The following is a 20,359-nucleotide window of genomic DNA, read 5'->3' on the forward strand; positions in this document are numbered from 1 at the left end:
GGTTGGGTCGCCATTGCGACCCCCTCAAGCCCTGCCCATGATTGTAGCAGAAATAGCCAGTGTTTCATGAATGCGGCATGTACAATATCTAGTATAAATTATTTAAACCTGGAAGGAAAGCTTTATAAGCATAAATTACTATAGTAAATTGTAAACCTTATGTTTTATTCTCCAAACGTTTAGAGGGTAAATGGTCTTTTTTTATTCTTGTTTATCACTGCTCCGCAGTGCGGTGCGTTGTCGAACATCTCTGAAAAAAATGTGAACCGTGAAATCACAGCGCAAAAGAGGGCACAGAGGGTACAGAAATGGCCAAATCTCAAAAGGGTCTCTAACCCAGAACCCCTTGGGGCACAAGACTCCTGACAGGGGCAATATACGCCATAAACTACCTAGGCTGAAGCCAGGTGGGCCGGGCTCCTTAAGGACCAGCCTAAGCGAGTCCACCAAGTACTTGGAGAGGGTAAATGGCTGTCACCGCTTTTGCTGCATGGCTGCTATCCCCAGCTTACATGTTTAATTTTTTCTTTCAATTTTCATCTTTAGCACTGATGAACATTCATCAGACCGGAAAGACTGTTTGTTCCTTTGAGGTGAACACAGCTCAGTATAAGGATCCAGTGTTCCTGTGCACCACCAACAGCATTGGGAACAAAATAAAGGTGAGCTAGGATGGGGAGAGTCAGTGATCTCAGTGTCGGGACAAGATCATAGAAAGCCCAGGGCAACTGTTCCTCCCGCCCACCCCTTGTCCCGACCCGTAGTGATTTTGTGCTGTTATAGGGGAGAGTGGGAGAGTTTTGCCAGGTGTTTAGACATCATGTTACTTGATTAACTAAGTCCATTTGTGCAAGCTCTACCCCTATTAGCATTAAATTATATTAGTAAGATCTAATGTTATGCCGCTTACACACGGTCAGAATTTCCAACAACAAATGTTCGATGTGAGCTTGTTGTCGGAAAATTTGTGTAGGCTCCATTGGGCATTTGCTGTCGAAATTTCCGACAACAAATGTTTGAGAGTTGGTTCTCAAATTTTCTGAAAACAAAAGTTGTTGTTGTTGGAAATTACAATTGTGTATAGCCAATTCCGACGCACAAAATTCCACACATGCTCTGAATCAAGCAGAAGAGCCGCACTGCCTATTGAACTTCATTTTTCTCGGCTCGTTGTACGTCTTGCACGTCACCGCGCTCTTGATGTTCGGAATTTTCGACAACATTTGTGTGACTGTGTGTATGCAAGACAAGTTTGAGCCAATGCCTGTCGGAAAAAAATCCACAGTTTTGTTTGTCGGAATGTCCGATCGTGTGTACGCAGCATTAGGATGCACTCTTGGTGGAAGCACACTGTCTGCTGTAGATGCAACACTACTTTTTAAAGCTGAGCTCTGGTCAAAAATAATTTTTTGGACATATGCCCTGGAATCCCAGTGATTCACTCCCATTGAATGCAGCTCGCTAAGGGCTCATCTCGCCCGATTGATAACGGACAAAGAAGAAGGGTGGAAACGCACACTGGCAAGCCGCCCAGTTTTAAATGTGACCGGAAAATATAAAAGGCACAAATGAATGCAGGACTGTAACCAAGAATATCCTTCAATGTATTTTTAAATGTAACCTGGTACCAGCCTCTTAAGCATCGTACACACGATACGATTGTTGGCAGGGGATTGTCTGTTGACAGACTGTTGTCCTAAAATCTTACCGTTAGCACGCTCCTTTTGACAATTGTTGTCCAACTTTGCATTGTTTACAGTAAAAGAAGAAAAAAAGTTGCAAAACCCCATAGTAAAAATAAAAGTTAGGCATACACTGGTTAGACCCATTATCAGTGATTAAAACGGTCCTGCTGTCTGACAAACTTACAATTCTTTTTAGTAAAACACCTGCAAGTTTCCCCTTCATTAAAAATGTCCTACTGCTGGTTAATTTCACACTGCTCTATTATCTGCAGTCTCTTCATCTAAACGTGCACCATCACCGGCGCATGTGCACTGCGCTCTCAATAGATGGAATGCCGTCCATTGAGAGAGCTGTGCCATGGCCATGACTGCCACATACATGCGCAGGAGATAAGTCATTGCGGCTTGGCCAAACGTCCGAAGCCTGCAAACCCGGAAGAAATTCTGGATGAAGATGGATTCCCTGTCAGCAGTGACAGGGTGCCGTTGGAGGCATCTGACTTTTAGTTAAGTCTGTCACAATGTGCTAGTGTGCTGTGCATACTAACACATTATGACATTACCCTGCGGGGGACAATTTTTTTTATTTTTTTTTATTAAAAGTGGTTTACTATTGCTTTAATTCTTAATGAGAGTTTGATGGAAACTGATCTGTGCTAGAGACAGGGACAGCATCAGTGAACTCCTATCCTTACTAAGGGCCAGATTCACGTACAAGAGCGCCGGTGTAACGTAACCCGTTTACGATACACCGCCGCAAGTTTCCAGTAACTTACCTAGAAACTTGCGGCGGTGTATCGTAAAGACGTCCGGCGCAAGGCGGGCCAATTCAAATGGGCGTGTGCCATTTAAATTAGGTGCGCTCCCACACCGGACCTACTGCGCATGCTCCGTTTCGCAATTCCCGTTGTGCTTTGCGCGCAGTGACGTCATTTTTTCGAACGGCGACGCGCGTAGCGTAATTCCGTATTCCCGGACGGCTTACGCAAACGACATTCATTTTTAAATTTCGACGCGGGAACGACGGCCATACTTTATACAGCAATACGATTGCTGTGTAAAGTTAGGGCACCTAAAACGACGACTAACTTTGTGACGGGAAACTAGACTAGCGGCGACGTAGCGAACGCGAAAATCCGTTGTGGATCGCCGTAACTCCTAATTTGCATACCCGACGCTGGTTTACGACGCAAACTTTCCCCAGCGGCGGCCGCGGTACTGCATCCTAAGATCCGACAGTGTAAAACAATTACACCTGTCGGATCTTAGGGATATCTATGCGTAACTGATTCTATGAATAAGTCGCATAGATAGAAACAGAGATACGACGGCGTATCTCTTTTGTGAATCTGGCCCTAAATTCCTTACTGCCCTTCAAAGCAAGTTTATTATCGCTCAATGAAAATGCATGTGGCGATGCTAAAACTACCTTGAAAAGTCTATTTTTTTCTAACTAAAATAAAATCAGACTAATTGTAAAAAAATAATAATAATAATTTCAAATGCCAAATATGCTGTGCCAGTGTACACTGTTGCTGAGACTGTCTATGAAAACTGTACTGTAGCACGCATTGATCATGGACCAATCACACCTCCATGTTTCTTGTCTGGTTCCAGGTAGCTCAGGCCTGTTCTCTGCACAGGTTGGCAGCTCGGGACTTGGTGACGGTGTGTATGAATGACCTCTTATCCCAAGGAGCGCAGACTCTCTTTTTTATGCCTTATTTTGCTTATGACAAGCTACATTCAGAGGTGGCAGAAACTGTACTGGAAGGATTGTCTGAAGCGTGCAAAACAACTGGGAGCTCTATGTTAGGTAAAACATTTATTTTATGTAAAAAGTGTATGTAAAGCTGGTTACATACTGATATATGAATGCTATATAGTGTGCATGAATGAATCTCCCGCTGCGACTATTGCATTTTGTCAGCTGGTTTTTCCGGCTGTCAAAATAATCAAGCAGTGAATGCATCCAATTAGTTACATGCCGCTGTTCGGCCAAAATTTTCCAGCCAACCGTCAGGCCACCCACTGAGAACATGCAGGCAGGTGCAGTCTGCTGTCTCCACTGAAGGTGGCACTCAACCGCAACTGCTAAGCAGAGGGAGAAGAAGTCATGAGGAACATGGTTCCTTTATAGTTTCCCGAGTCATTGGGTCAGTGATCCGATTGGATGCTGGCGATCCATGTGACTCTGGAGGCCATCTTGGATGTGGCAGAGTTTTTTTTAAGACCATGGCCCCTGGGTTAGGCAAGCATTCCTGAGAAGTGGCTAGAGTAGGAAAAGAGCACCCGGCTGTCAGGGAAAGTGATAGCGGCAGGAAAAGGTTCCAGATGAGTACGGACAGGCTAGGAACGTACAGTACTACTGTAGCCTCCCCTTTTGTGACTGAACTGGCCAGGCCGATTTCCACCCTCTGAAGACAGATGCTGTCGGTGTATCTTTACCCACTGCCCCTCTGCCCGTAAACTGAACTGTGAGTGCTTCCATAGCGGCACTCTCCCGATGGGGGTGTTTGTAGTTGGCATTTTCTGAAATACAAATTCAGAGTTTATCTGCAACTGGACTCGGTGGGCCAGATCCACAAAAACCCGGCGCAACGTAACTTTTTCAATTTAAGTTACACGGCCGTAAAATTTCTACCTAAGTGCCCGATCCACAAAGCACTTACCTAGAAATTTTCGGCTGTGTAACTTAAATCCGGCCGGCGCAAGGCGTTCCTATAGTCCCATTTAAATTAGGCGCGCTCCCGCGCCGGCCGTACTGCCCAAGCTCACGACGTCATTTTCCCGACGTGCTCAGCGCGGTTTTACGTTGCGCCAGGTTTTGAGAATCGCGACGGGCGTAAATAAAAAATACGAGTTGCGGCGAAAAAAAAAAAAATTGAAAAAAAAAAGACGGTGACGCGGGATAGAAGGGTCTACTTTTACAAGGCCTAAACAGTTTAGGCCTTGTAAAAGCAGCCCTAATTTTACGATTGCAAACTAATACTTACGGAGAAAAAACAAAGCTGAAAAGCTTTGTGGATCTCCGTAAGTGCTCATTTGCATACTCAAAGCGGCATTTCGACTCGAAATGCCCCCAGCGGCGGATGCGGTACTGCATCCTAAGATCCGACAGTGTAAGTCCCTTACACCTCCCGGATCTTCTCCCTATCTTTTGGAAACTGATTCTGTGGATCAGTTCCAAAGATAGAAACAGGGATACGACGGCGTATCAGTAGATACGCCATCGTATCCCTTTTGTGGATCTGGCCCTGTGTTTTCACTACCACCACCCCCACTGCACCTACCCAGACACAATGTATGACCAGCTTAAATGGTAACTCCAATTTCATGGGGGGAAAAAATGCAAATATAATGTGTACAATTGCAGTACAAGTCAAATTGCAATTGAATATTATTAAAAATTACCTTTTATTTTCAATTTGCAATGCTGTAATTTTCTGTAAAATGCATGGCAATCTCGGGGTGTTCTGTACACAGATGGTGTACAGAACGCCCCCCAGAAATGTCATTTACTCCTTGTGTGATTGGCTCACTGATTTTCCCAGACGTCTGCATTAGGATGTAAGTCAGATATTGGGCATCCCTTGCAACAAAAATGTCAGTTTTGGTGAGATACTCAAGATACTAAAGGGAAATTGCGGCTAAAGGGATGCAGACACTGCAATTTCCCTCATTAGAGCCCTACAAGTGCAGCCGCTGATTTATAATTATGAAATAACTTTTTACTCTTATTTTATACAGACAAACAGCTATTTCTTCAGAACAACAAAAAGTAGGAATCTGCAATAACATTTGTTAAAATCCTTGCAATGTATATAGTTTAACTCAACAAAGGTGGAGTTGCACTTTAAACACAATTTTTTTTCACTTTGGATAGAGTAGGGAATGGTTTAAGGTTTTAGTATTTTTGCCTTCCGTGTCCCCTTTTAAGCCCAACTCTGGGCAAAAAAAAAAGTTTTCTCTTGCAGGGGGGCTGTGCTCACACTGCACATGTTAGGTGCTTGTTTTGTCAGAAAGCCTTATACTCACAAGATCCTCTGCTTCACTGGCAAACTGCGCCCCTCCCCCATGATCCAGTTGGTCCTCTAAAGTGAACCCCCCCATGATCCAGCGGTGGACTGTTCCTGACATCCTCACATCCAGAGCAGGTCTATGGAGCTTGCTCACATCAAGAACAGTTCACCGCTTAGGAATGCTAAAGTGCAGGGGTGCAGGAGATGCAGGGACCCATCTTGTGCAGGGAGGATCAGAGGGTCAGTTGCGCATATCTCTCTTCATGGGTCCACTAAACAAAAATGAACAATTAACTCCTGCAGTGCAGACACAGCCCCACTACAAGGGAAAACTTATTTTGCCTGGAGTTCAGCTTTAAGGAAATTCCCTGCAGACACAACAAGGAAGTGAGAGAAAATCACTACAAAGTGAAGTAAATCTCCTCTTAGACAGCTGTCACTGGAACCAATGTCCCCATTGGATGAGTTCTCATCTCTTCCTGTTAAGGTTGTGACCACTATCCCTGGGATAGTGGTCACAAGATCAAATAGAGAGGATAATTCTATTCCAACTGAGACACAGACAGCAATAAACCTGACAGAGGTCCCAACCCATTACCCACTCTATCCAAAATTAGAAAAAAAAAAATGTTTCCTTTTAGTTATGCTTTAAATTTGTCACATCATCTTGGTTACATCAATAAATTCACATGATTGTCTTCTTTTCAGAAAGAGCGATAGTACAGCAGTCAGTGATCTACCATGATGGATGCTACAGCCTGTCTGGATGTGCAGTGGGTGTGGTAGAGAGAGAGTACCAACTACCGCGGCCAGAGCAGATGAGAGACGGTGATATGGTGATAGGAGTCCGCTCACCTGGTCTACACTGCAGCAACCTGGACCTTCTCAGGAAGACACTGGAGAAACATCTCTTACAATACACCTCTGCAGTGCCAATTAACAATGGAGCTGCTACTTGGGGTACTAAAAAAAGAACTTCACTAAGCACTATGAAAACATGTTTGTCAAACTGTACAATACGTTCCAAAATGCCCCTATTTACCAGTCTTGGTCCCAGTGGGGGCTGGTGCTCAAAATGTTATTTTTTTTTTTGGGGGGGATGGCGCAAACAAACTGAAAAAAAAAATCATCAATTGCAGCCACTGTGCCCATCAAACGCAGCTACTGTGCCCATCAATTGCTGTCACTGTGCCATCAAACGCAGCCACTGTGCCATAAATTGCCACCACTGTACCCATCAAGCGCAGCCACTGTACCTATGAAGTGCAGCCACTGTGCCCATCAAATGCAACCACTGTGCCCATCAAGCGCAGTCACTGTACCCATGAAGTGGAGCCACTGTGCCCAAACGCAGCCACTGTGCCCAAACGCAGCCACTGTGCCAAATGCTGCCAGTGTGCCCATCAAATGCTGCCAGGGTGCCCGTTAAATGCTGCCAGTGTGCCCACCAAATGCTGCCAGTGTGCCAAATGCTGCCACTGTGCCAAATGCTGCCAGTGTGCCAAATGCTGCCAGTGTACCCATCAAATGCTGCCAGTGTGTCTATTAAATGCTGCCAGTGTGACCCCCCCACTGGCTCGCCATCTGCCCAGCACTTACCCTGTCTTGATGGGGCAGCGGGTTTACCGGCGACGAGCGGGGTCCTTCATGTCTCTTCGTGTCCTGTCATGCGTCCAATAGCGGTGCCTGTTGTTTCAGCCGATCAGATGACAGAGTAACCAAACCCGGTTCACCTGTTTGGCTGAGAGGCGGGTCAGTGTTGGGGAAGCGATGTATTCGGGTTCCTTAACACAAGACTGAGTAATCAGCGAACGCACAGCAGTGCCCCCACTGTTTACCATTTTGGAAGCCTATTAGAGCAATGAAAGCCTATTAGAGCCCAGAGGCTCTAATCAGGAAACCTTTTAGAGCATATGGCTTTAATCAGGTGCTTCCAAAACACATCCGCCGCTGTAATTTTTATGCCCGGCGCCCAACAAGTGGCCGGGCACATGAATAGGGGGCGGCAGAGGCGACCATAGATAGATTCATGCAATGCATGAATCGATCTATGTGAGAGAGCAGGAGAGGGGGGGCCACTCTCCTGCACCATTTATGGACGCACCGCCACTGCTTGACCCCCATCCCTATGAAAGGTTTGTAGGTTTCGAAAAGGTATCCCTCAGGTTAGCTGTTGCCTAGAAAAGCTATCACTGGGGTAGATTCAGGTACCGCTGCGCACTTCTTACGGAGGCGCAGCGTACCGTTTTTACCCTGCGCCTACGCAAATTATCTGCGCTACACTTCATTCATGAAGCAGTAGCTACGTAATTTGCGCGGGCGCTCCTTAAAACTGCCCGGCGTAAGGGCGCGTAATTTAAATGATCCCGTAGGGGGCGTGGATCATTTAAATTAGGCGCGTTCCCGCGCCGAACGTAGTGCGCATGCTCCGTCGGGAAACTTTCCCGACGTGCATTGCGTCAAATGACGTCGCAAGGACGTCATTTGCTTCAAAGTGAACGTAAATGGCGTCCAGCGCCATTCACAATTCACTTACGCAAACGAGGTTAAATTTTAAATTTGCGACGCGGGAACGACGGGTATACGTAGCATTGGCTGCCCCTGCTAATAGCAGGAGCAGCCTTACGCGAGAAACCCGACGAACGTAAACTGCGTACGCAGGGCTCGCGTAGGGTTGTGAATCGGCGTTAGTATGCAATTTGCATACTATACGCTGACCACTACGGGAACGCCACCTAGCGGCCAGCGTAAGAATGCAGCCTACGATACGATGGCATAAGAGCCTTATGCCAGTCATATCTTAGGCTGCAGTCGGCGTATCGAGCTCTCTGAATCAGGAGCACTCGATACACCGGCGCAACTAAGCAATTGCGCTGCGTAATTATGGTTACGCAGACGCAATTGCTACCTGAATCTACCCCACTGTTGACTCTGCCTCACTATGCTAGTTCCTGAGCAAGGTACTAAGGCAAGATCTACCCCACAAAAGGATTTGCAAAAAGCATTTGACACTGTGCCCCACAAATGCTTAATTTACAAACTGACGTCTATAGATGTGGAGACAACGGTAAATACAAGACTAGGAACCTGGCTTCAGAAACAGGGGCAGAAAACAGTGGTAAATGATTCAGCCACTAAGTGGACTAGGGTGAAGGAATGTGTATATATAAAACCCACCAAAAAATAATCTTGGCAGTGGTAAACCTGCAAAGTGCCATATTCTCTTGTGGGGGTGCATCTAAAAACACTCTCGGTTTTAAGGGCAAAGGGTGGTCACAATAAATATTGATTTGATCTGGATTTCTTTTGTTCTGTTTACTTTCCATTTTGTTAATTGATAAAAATAAATTAACATTTTTATTTATAAAAGCATTCTTAATTGACAGAATTTTTTTACACCTGCCTAAAACTATACATTTAGGATACAATAAAGACAAATAGATTTCAATAGTTTATTGACCTTAACCACTTGCCGACCCACAACAGTACACACTGCGGCAGGGCGGCATGTGCAGGCACAATCACATACGGTAATCACGTGATTGCTATGCGATCATATGATCACAATGTCAACAAAGCGGTTATGAATGAATGAATAAATTCAAAATAGCTGTGTTGTCTATGCTATGATTGGCCTACAGCTACCACATGGTACCTGGGCCAATCACAGCACCCTGTACCATGTGATTGGCTTTGCCCACATTCATTGTGTGTCAGACAGAATGAGCATTGAAGGCAAATTAGGACAGCATTTAAACCTGACAGATGTTCTAGAGCAGCCTCAAAATTTCCATTTGCCTGCTTGCATTTGGCGAGTGTAAATTAGCTGAGGGCAAGTGTGGAGCAGGGGTGGACTGGGCCGACATTTTTCTGGCTGATTGCTTCTGACAGAAGCAGTGCGGCCTTTTTTACAGGGCATCAGAGCAGCCCAGGGGGGAGAAAGGCAATGCAATGGCCCCCGGGCTGCTCTGATGCCCTTTAAAAAAGGCTGCACCACTTCTGCTAGAAGTGATCAGCCAGCAAACTGTCAGGAGGAGAGCTGGCCGTATCACACAGAGCGGGGTGTTCTCACTGTGACACAGCTTGGATATGAAACGCTGGCTGCTGTCAAACAGAACTGGCTCCTATGATAGACAGCACACTGATTCAATGCCGGTCCAAGAGGCGGGACTTTGTTTGACAGCGGCCTGCTTTTCATTTTCAAGCCGTGTTAAAGTGGGAGATCCCTGCTCTGTGTGATCCAACTCGCAATCCTCCCGATTCCCCCCTTTGATCCCTGCTGTATTGATGGGCACTAATAAGGCTTCACTAATAATGGGCACTGAGAAGGTAGCAATGATATGCTGCACTGATGGCCACTGATGAGGCTGCACTCATAAGGCAGCACTGAAATGCTGCACTGATGGCCACTGATGAGGCTGCACTAAGGCAGAACTGATATGCTGCACTGATGGGCTTTAATCAGGCTACACCGATAGGCGCTGAAGAGCTGCACTGATATGCTTTATGTTAATATTGTTAAAGTTGTTGATGCTAATATTTATTTTTGTAACTTAATTCTGCATAAAACAGTATAATTTCATGAGATAATTTACAAGGGCGTGTTTAGGGCCAGGGTAGGGTGGGGCAACCGGTGGCGAATAACTCTTAAAGCCTGATTAGTAGCTCAGGACTTACAATTTTGAGCCCTGCTCTAATGGTTTCCAGTTGCTTGGTGATTAGCATGACTGGCCTGACCTTAGATTGTAAGCTACTTGAGGGCCAGCACTGATGTGAACGTATAATGTGTAAAGCGTAAATTGACCGCGCTATATAAATAAATAATACAAGTCCTACTAAAGTGTTTTTTTGGTGGAGTTGGGCTCAGAACCCAAATATGAATGAAAGATCTAAAACCAATTCACTGGAGGACAGTGGGAAAAATGTAAATTACATTTGTGGTCACTGGGAAGAATGCCTGCCCTACAGTGGTGGTCAGAATGCCACCCTTAAGGGCAGCTGAAAAGATCAGCGGTGTAATAAAGCTAGCTCTGCCAAATTGTGTTGGCCCTGGAGCTATGCAGGCACAATCAAATGGAAGGTCTATCAGCCACAGCTCAAGGAACCCCAGGGTTCCATAGAAACCTGGGTGAGAATGGCTTGTCTACAGTAAAGGCAGCCTTATGATTGCTTTCAGCAATATTGTTATGTATGCAGAATAGAATCGTGTGATGCTGGCGAGTCATAAGATACTATACTGAACTCTCATTTCTTTGTATAGGTGAAATAGTAATGGGCTCCACCTCGGTATACAGCCCCTCTCTACTCCGAGCTCTTCAGTCTGGCCACATCAGAGCCTGCACACCAATGACAGAAGGAGGCCTAGTTGGAAGCATTCTCCGATATCTACCAAGGTCCCTAGGAATTGTTATAGGTAAGCTGTCCCTATATGACAAATCGCATAAACTGGTGGACCTTGTGTGTTTTAAAGCCAAATTCATACAAACATGATGTTTTATTAATAAGGGAAGGTGGATGATAGGTGGAACGACTCAGCTACTGTGGATGGTGGACGTTAAGTAGAACCACTCAACTACTATGGATGGTGGATGATAGGTGGAGCCACTCAGCTACTGCGGATGGTGGATGCTAAGTAGAACCACTCAACTGATGATAGGTGGAACCACTCAACCACTTGTTACATCTTTGGGGGACTCTGCTGGTTAATTACCCCAACTGCAAACATTTCCATCTCTGCCCAGCTGCTTCAGCTATTTTGAATGGGTTTGACTAACTATGGGGTTGTCCACTAAAGCCTCATCCAACTTAATTATCTGATGGACGTGTTGTGTTGGATAATCCGACCGTTTGTATAATCCATCAGACAATTGTTGGCTGAATTAACGACAACAAAAGTTGGCTGTTCATGCTCACCAACTGTTGGGCAATAAATGTGTTATGTCGGTTTATCCAATCGTGTGTACGCAAGTTGGTCCAACTAAAATCTGATGTACGAACACGTATGCTAAGAACCAATCTTAAACATCAGCCAACAATAGTAGAAGTTGCCCAAAGGGTGGCAGTAAAGAGCTGAAAAACCACGTGGTTTGGTGAATGTTGGCTGAAAATGTTGTGCCGTGTGTATGCAGAACAAGTTCACGGCATACACCCTTCGAACCAAAATCCAAAATAAAAGTTGGTTGGAAGTCTGATCGTGTATACGAGGCTTTACTGTGCATTTTGGTTGGGGTAACAGAAGCAGGACACTTGGATTGGCAGTAGCTGTGCTGGGAGGAAGGCAGGAATTTTGCTATGCAGGAGATTCCAATGCAAATACTATGGTGCCGGAATCTCTCAGTGCAGCAGTGTCAGTCTATTATAGAGATTATTTAGGCGCAGGAGGGATGAGAATGCAAATAATGGGTTAAGACAACTTAAAGAGATGCTGTCACCAACTAAAAAGAAATGCAGGTAAAAGCACACAATAATAAAGTATTGTAAATGCTTACTCGCAGTATTTTTTCTTTACATAGTGTGTTTGTTTGTTTTTTAGTCACTTGCAATGTTCCTTTGAACTTGCTAGAACATTTTAATACTTGAAGATAAATCTTCCCTCCCACCTTACATGTCCTAGGCTTCTCCTGTTCTGGGAGTATTATTGTCTGTGCTGGCCCAGCTCATCTGCCCCTCCCTTCACGTACTTAGTTAACAGTTTATGCAGCTTGTGTTTAAAGGGGTTGTAAAGCTTTGTGTTTTTTCACCTTAATGCATCCTATGCATTAAGGTGAAAAAACACCTTGCACCGTGCATTGCTATTGCGGGGAGGAGCCGTGAGACCCACTATGGGACCCCATCGGAGCCACTCTGTGCAAAACGAACTGCACAGTGGAGGTAAGTATGACATGTTTGTTATTTTTATTTTTTTAAGTGAACCTTTAGTGTCACTTTAAGCTTATGCAGAAGTTTGCAGTTGGGTGAAGCTGGACAGTACCCCTAGCAGTACAAACGCTTAGGGCAGTATGCCCCCAGGGATGAATACCTGGAACACGGGCATTTGTCCCCAGGCGCATAATGTCCTAAAATGTTGTATCATTAGGTTTACCGTCAAGTCCCATTGGCTATCAGCCGCTCAAAGAGTTTGACAGGCAGTGGGGCTGGACAAGACACCTGTACTCTGCACATGCAGCTAAAACACCAGAGCACCATAGGCGTGCGCAAGGGGTGTGCCAGGGAACACCCTAATCCTGGAGTTGGCAACCCGTCAATGGTGGGCAGGCAACAGGTAAACCGCAATCCTTTCTTGCCGGTCCTCAGAACCTGGACAGGAGAGGCGGCGGGAGTGGAATTTAGTGGAACCGATCTGTATTTTCCTCCTGCAGCAGCTTAAAGTAGGCTTCTCCTCCTCTCCATTTTGTCAACATTTAGCTGCCACAGGAGGAAAATATAGGGGATTGGTACTAATATATGCCACCCCTTCTTTCCCTGTTCCTCTTCCTTCTGTTGCCCGGGTCACCCATGTGCTCCCTTACTCCCCCTTTCTCCCATTGTTTCAGGATGGAGAGCAGGTAAGAGGCCGGTAAATATGTCAAACGCATATGTGTTGGAGCTTTGGGGTGCACACCCTAATGCAATAGACTGCGCACACCTATGCAGAGCACCATGCACCGAGGCTATAAACGCCCAATGTCAATGGGGTCTTAGGGTGGACTGACCCTTTAAGAATTTGCTCTCCTGCTACCCTGGATCACTTTCTATACCATTTCAGATGCTCTATGTTGGAAGATCCCTCCAGTGTATTCCTGGCTGTACAAGGAGGGAGGTCTGTCAGAGAAAGAACTGGTGAGCAACTTCAGCTGTGGATTAGGAGCCGTGATCATTGCACAGAGGACCATGGCCCAGCAAATTCTAGTGGACATTCAGCAGGAAGAGGAGGCATGGTTGGTGGGAGGTCTAATCCAGAATACCTCAGGTAATTTCAGTAAAAATAAAACTTATTTGATATCAGCAGAAATAATCATCCTGGATAAACAGAAATGTCCAAGAGAAATCAATGATAGACACTAGGGTTGTCCAGATACCAATACCAGTATCGGTATTGGGACCGATACCGAGTATTTGCGGGAGTACTCGTACTCGCGCAAATACCCCCGATACCTAAATAGAATACTTTCCCCCCCCCGCCGCTGCCGCCGCATCGCATCGAGGGACATGGCTAGAGGGACATGGCTGCATATGTGAGGGACATGGCTAGAGGGACATTGCTGCATATGTGAGGGACATGGCTAGAGGGACATGGCTGCATATGTGAGGGACATGGCTAGAGGGACATGGCTGCATATGTGGGGGACATGGCTGCATATGGGGGGGGGGCATGGCTGCATTTGGGGACACATTTAAAAAAAGTATCGGTATTCGGTATCGGCGACTACTTGAAAAAAAGTATCGGTACTTGTACTCGGTCCTAAAAAAGTGGTATCGGGACAACCCTAATAGACACTTATACCATTTTATATTCATTATTAAAATACATTTATTGTGCTATAACACTACAATATCACCAATAGCAGACAGTAGAGAACATAAAAAAAAAACAATGCAAAAAAAGTAAAGTGACAGCACCCTTTTGACCATTCAAACCTCCTGCACACCTTTGTGCAGAGTATTGCAACTGCCTTCTTGTTGGCCTGTCCTTAAAGGAGTTGTAAAGAAAAACATTTTTTCACCTTAATGCAATTAATGCATTAAGGTGAAAAAACATCGCATGCTGCCGCCCCCCCCCCCCCCCCCCTCACCAGCCCTGGTTATACTTACCTGACCCCTCGAAAGTCCCGCGCAGTCCCAAAATCCTCTTTGCCGCTCAGCCTGGCCGCTGATTGGCTAGAGCGAATGGATTGAGAGCAGCGCAGCCATTGGCTGGCGCTGCTGTCAATCGCATCCAGTGACGCGGCGCACAGAGGGGCGGGGCCGAGTGATACAGTGAGCGGCTATGGCCGCTCGCTGTATCACGGGAGCGTGCCCGCAATTACTCACCACCATGCGAGCTCTCGCATGACTGTGGTCAGTACTTGCGGGGAGGACCAGAGACAGCCACAGAGAGACCACAGAAGACGTGGCTTGGGGCCACTCTGTGCAAAACGAACTGCACAGTGGAGGTATCGCATGTTTGTTATTTTAAAGGAAAAAAAAATCCTTTAGTAACCCTTTAACCACTTGCTTAATGGGCACATTACCCTCCTTCCTGCCCAGGCCTATTTCCAGCGCTCTCACTCTTTGAATGACAATTGCTTGGTCATGCTACACTGTACCCATATGACATTTTTATCACACAAATAGAGCTTTCTTTTGGTTGTATTTAATCACCACTGTGTTTTTTTTTTTTTTTTTTTTCGCTAAACAAACAAAAAGACTGAACATTTTGTAAAAATGTCAAAGTTTGTTATAAAATTTTGAAAAAGAGGTACATTTTCTCCTTCACTGATGTGGCTGCACTGATAGGCACTGATAAGGCAGCACTGGTGGATGTTTATCAGAAACCACTGATAGGCAGCAATGATAGGCACTGGTAGGTGGCACTGATCTCTGTTCACATCATGTGATCAGCAGTTATTGGCTGACAGCTGATCACGTGGTTTACTCCAATCACCTGAGTCCCAAGGACTCGGTGATCACAGAGCGAGCTGCTCGTGCACCACAGGGGACACACATGCAGCACGAGCATGGGGTGACATCTATGTACGCCCTCCCAGCAATTTAAGTCCGCACTGTGGCCGTCTTTTGGCTATAGCGCGGGCACCAAGTGGTTAAGCAGACTATTCCCCTTTCAGTCCATCATGAATGCTGCTGCCAGACTCATCCACCCTACCTACCGCTAATGCCCCGTACACACGATCGGAATTTCCGATGGCCTAAAATCCGATGGAATTTTTCGTCAGAATTCGGTTCAAGCTGTCTTGCATACACACTGTCAGACCAAATTCCGACTGTCCAAAACGCGGTGACGTAAAACACTACGACGAGCCGAGAAAAATTAAGTTCAATGCTTCCGAGCATGCGTCGACTTGATTCTGAGCATGCGTGGGTTTTTTATCCATTGGCATTGCACACAGACGATAGGAATTTCCTATCGTGTTTTTTTTTTCCCCATCAGAAAAAAATCAAACATGTTCTATTTCTAAACACCGACGGAAAAAAGTCTGATGGGGCCCTCACACGATTGAAATTTCCGATGAAAAAAGTCCATCTGACTTTTTTCATCGGAAATTCCGATCGTGTGTACGCGGCATCAGTGTCTGCTACTCTTCACAGAGGTTTGAACTATTCCTTACAAAGCTATAAAAAAATAAATATAATTTGGATACATTTTTGACATAGGTTCCCCTTACTGATCTTCATTATGATCATAATGTAGGTCTTTATTTTGTTATCATCACTTATTAAATGTGTCATCTAAAATGCCAACAATGCCTTCTGTTTTATTTTCAAGATTTCCCATGTGTCCGGGTCAGTCATCTTTTAGAAGCTTTAAAAATCAACACATTTCAGCTACTAAGAAATGTCATTTTGAAAAGAACACACACTAAGATCTTAAAGGCGGCCGTATTCATATCCAACACAGGCAAGAAAGATTTATTTTTTATTTATTTTTTCAGCCAAATTTATTTTGGGTAGAATAGAGTAGGTCTAGAACTTTGGTCAGTTTATAAATGCTTTGTCCCGGTTAAAGATATTTCTTCTCACTGCCGGTTTTGTAGGACACCCTTCATCTGTTGGGAGATTTTCCCTCACTTCCTGTTCTGTCTGACAGTCATCAAATAGACAGGAAGTGAAGGTAATCTCAGAAGGTATTGAAACTAGAGGAAGGCAAGTAGTTAGCATTTGCAAAGTAATCTCTGCAATAGAAGCCTCTACGTCATTTTGGATTACACGTTTCCTGAAAGCCCATCCTAAACTGTATTTTTTTAATTAATGTACGAAGTATAAGTTGTTGGACAAACAACTAAAAATCATTTGTTTTTTCAAAATAACAACCTGTTATAAATATATTCTGCTATGCTCGATTCCTCTTGTTGGGTCCCCTGTAGGTGCTCCTGGCACCTCCCCCTTGCCAAGTACCCAGATAGCAAGCAGCTTGCGATAGGGGCACTCATGCTTGCTTGCTCCAGAGTCAGCTCTGTGAGTCCATTGATACACAGGGCACAGCTTGGCCCTGCCCCCGCTCACTGGCTGTGATTGGCACCTTCTGCTGTCTCTGCACTAATGAGGGGAGAGAGAGCTGGGAGAGCCGCTGCTCTCATGCACATTGCTGGATTGAGATCGGGTTCAGGTAAGTTATAAAAGGGGAGGAACTGGTTGCAGCACACACAAGATTTTTTACCTTAATGCAGAGAATGTATTTAAGTGTTACTAAACCCAGTACCCTGCATTCACTATATCTGGTCTCCCACAGTACACAGAACATGGAAACTTAATAATTTTAGAAAATATAAACTAAACGGAAGCCCCATAGTAACTCTATGGGTGACATCACTCCCCATTCATTTCAATGCCATTGTCGGCTGTGTCCTCTACAGAGCTTCCGTCGCTGGAGATCAGGTCAGATCGGCTTCATAAAGGGTATGTACAGTCAGGTCCATAAATATTGGGACATCTAATATTTTTGGCTCTATACACCACCACAATGGATTTGAAATGAAATGAACAAGATGTGCTTTAACTGTAGACTTTCAGCTTTAAGTTGAGGGTATTTACATCCAAACCAGGTGAACGGTGTAAGAATTACAACAGTTTGTATATGTGCCTCACACCTTTTAAGGGACCAAAAGTATTGGGACAATTGGCTGCTCAGCTGTTCCATGGCCAGGTGTGTGTTATTCCCTCATTATCCCATTTACAAGGAGCAGATACAAGGTCCAGAGTTAATTTCAAGTGTGCTATTTGCATTTGGAATCTGTTGCTGTCAACTATCAATATGAGATCCAAAGAGCTGTCCCTATCAGTAAAGCAAGCCATCATTAGGCTGAAAAAAAACAAATCAAACCCATCAGAGAGATGGCAACAACATTAGGTGTGGCCAAATCAACTGTTTGGAACATCCTTAAAAATAAAGAATGCACCGGTGAGCTCAGCAACACCAAAAGACCCAGAAGACCACGGAAAACAACTGTGGTGGATGACCGAAGAATTCTTTCCCTGGTGAAGAAAACACCCTTCACAACAGTTGGCCAGATAAAGAACACTCTCCAGGAGGTAAGTGTATGTGTGTCAAAGTCAACAATCAAGAAAAGACTTCACCAGAGTGAATACAGAGGGGGTTCACCACAAGATGTAAACCATTGGTGAGCCTCAAAAACAGGAAGGCCAGATTAGAGTTTGCCAAACAACATCTAAAAAAGCCTTCACGGTTCTGGGACAACATCCTATGGACAGATGAGACCGAGATCAACTTGTACCAGAGTGATGGGAAGAGAAGAGTATGGAGAAGGAAAGGAACTGCTCATGATCCAAAGCATACCACCTCATCAGTGAAGCATGGTGGTGGTAGTGTCATGGCGTGGGCATGTATGGCTGCCAATGGAACTGGTTCTCTTGTATTCATTGATGATGTGACCGCTGACAAAAGCAGCAGGATGAATTCTGAAGTGTTTTGGGCAATATTATTATCTGCTCATGTTCAGCCAAATGCTTCAGAACTCATTGGACGGCGCTTCACAGTGCAGATGGACAATAACCCGAAGCATACTGCAAAAGCAACCAAAGAGTTTTTCAAGAGAAAGAAGTGGAATGTTATGCGATGGCCAAGTCAATCACCTGACCTGAATCCGATTGAGCATGCATTTCACTGGCTGAGGCTGGGTTCACACTACTACACTACTTTCATCCTACTTTGCTCTGCTACATTGGTCCTACATTTATCCTACATCCATCCTACTTTCATGAACAGGATACTACTTTGGTCCGACTTCAATGATATTCAATGGGTTGAAGTAGGATCAATGTAGGACCAAAAGTAGTACAGGGAGCATTTTCAAAGTCGGACCGACTTGTGTAGGACCAGTTAAGACAGCTCTCATAGGGAAACATTGATTTTCACACGTCATGCTACATGAGCTCCCAATGTAGGACCGTTTGTCGGACAAGTGTGAACCCAGCCTCAAGGGAAAATGCCCCAAGAACAAGCAGGAACTGAAGACAGTTGCAGAAGAGGCCTGGCAGAGCATCACCCGGGATGAAACCCAGCGTCTGGTGATGTCTATGCGTTCCAGACTTCAGGCTGTAGTTGACTGCAAAGGATTTGCAACCAAGTATTAAAAAGTGAAAGTTTGATTTATGATTGTTAATCGGTCCCATTACTTTTGGTCCCTTTAAAAAGTGGGGAGGCACATATACAAACTGTTGTAAATCCTACACCGTTCACCTGATTTGGAAGTAAATACCCTCAAATTAAAGCTGAAAGTCTGCAGTTAAAGAATATCTTGTTAGTTTCATTTCAAATCCATTGTGGTGGTGTATAGAGCAAAAAAGATTAGAATTGTGTCGATGTCCCAATATTTATGGACCTGACTGTAAAATGATTTTGTCTTTACAGGGCTAGATAGGTTAGTGTTAGATTGTGCATGTCTATAGATGCAGTAATTTTAGATTTAGGATGGACATCTACTTTAAGGTAAAAAAACATTCAGGCTTTAGAACTACTTTAACCTAAACAGAATTCCAGGCAGGCAAAACATAGATGGGTCATGTATCCCTTCAACCACAATGCAACTTCTTAAAAAGAAAAAAAAACTCTCAAACCTTTAATCCAAGTTAAAAAATAAATAAAAATAATAATAAAAAGCTATGGAAACCTGTAAAGCCTTTCCATTACCTTACTAAAAGGATAGCGTAGCAGTGGCTTAAAGCGGGAGTTCACCCATTTAAGATTTTTTTTTTTTTCTCCCATAATGTTCCTGCTCGTTCGGTCTAGGGGAATCGGCTATTTGTAGTAAAATATGAGCAGTACTTACCCGTTTTCGAGCTGCATCTTCTTCCGTCGCTTCCGGGTATGGGTCTTCGGGAGCGGGCGTTCCTTCTTGAGTGACAGCCTTCCGAGAGGCTTCCGACGGTCGCATCCATCGCGTCACTCGTAGCCGAAAGAAGCCGAACGTCGGTGCGGCTCTATACTGCGCCTGCGCACCGACGTTCGGCTTCTTTCGGAAAATCGTGACGCGATGGATGCGACCGTCGGAAGCCTCTCGGAAGACTGTCAATCAAGAAGGAACGCCCATTCCCGAAGCCCATACCCGGAAGCGACGGAGAGGATGCATCTCGTAAACGGGTAAGTACTGCACATATTTTAAAATAAATAGCCGATTCCCCTAGTAAAAACGAGCAGGAATCTAAGGGGGAAAAGTGCCCTCTAAGGGTGAACCCCCGCTTTAAGATAATGGCTCTAATGTCACTAATCAGTGGAGCCATTTTTTGGGCTTGCTAGTCCCACAGGGTCAGTGCAGAACTTAAGCATTCAACATGCTGACAATGTAACTGTGCTGTACTTGGCCAGCATGGGTGCCTTTGGATCCTCCGCACATCAGTTCCAGTGTTGCAGAAATTCAGGTAAAAGAGGTGGTTTCATAAACAATTAGAGACTTCACAGAAAAGGAAGAGAAATAGCCACTTTTCATGTGTAGAATCTTT

The 20,359-nt window shown here is 44.9% G+C and overlaps 1 protein-coding gene across 1 annotated transcript; it reads left to right on the forward strand.

The window, feature by feature from the left end:
• The first annotated feature begins 467 nt into the window (after positions 1–467).
• On the forward strand, positions 468–16,362 carry LOC120928369 (trifunctional purine biosynthetic protein adenosine-3-like). The gene is made up of 6 exons (XM_040339467.1): positions 468–662; positions 3,303–3,501; positions 6,416–6,667; positions 10,968–11,120; positions 13,452–13,655; positions 16,170–16,362. Exons 1-6 carry the CDS (start codon positions 468–470, stop codon positions 16,352–16,354), a joined length of 1,188 nt encoding a protein of 395 aa, XP_040195401.1. The 3' UTR covers positions 16,355–16,362.
• Positions 16,363–20,359: the final 3,997 nt, after the last annotated feature.

Source organism: Rana temporaria, chromosome 2 (assembly GCF_905171775.1).
Source record: "Rana temporaria chromosome 2, aRanTem1.1, whole genome shotgun sequence".
In the NCBI taxonomy this organism is placed as follows: Eukaryota; Metazoa; Chordata; class Amphibia; order Anura; family Ranidae; genus Rana; species Rana temporaria.

Coding starts and splice junctions, on each gene's coding strand:
- LOC120928369 (XM_040339467.1), top strand. CDS start 468: ATGGCTGTCACCGCTTTTGCTGCATGGCTGCTATCCCCAGCTTACATG. Junction 6,668..10,967: donor CAATGGAGCTGCTACTTGGG/GTACTAAAAAAA, acceptor TTCTTTGTATAG/GTGAAATAGTAATGGGCTCC. Junction 13,656..16,169: donor TCTAATCCAGAATACCTCAG/GTAATTTCAGTA, acceptor TTTATTTTCAAG/ATTTCCCATGTGTCCGGGTC.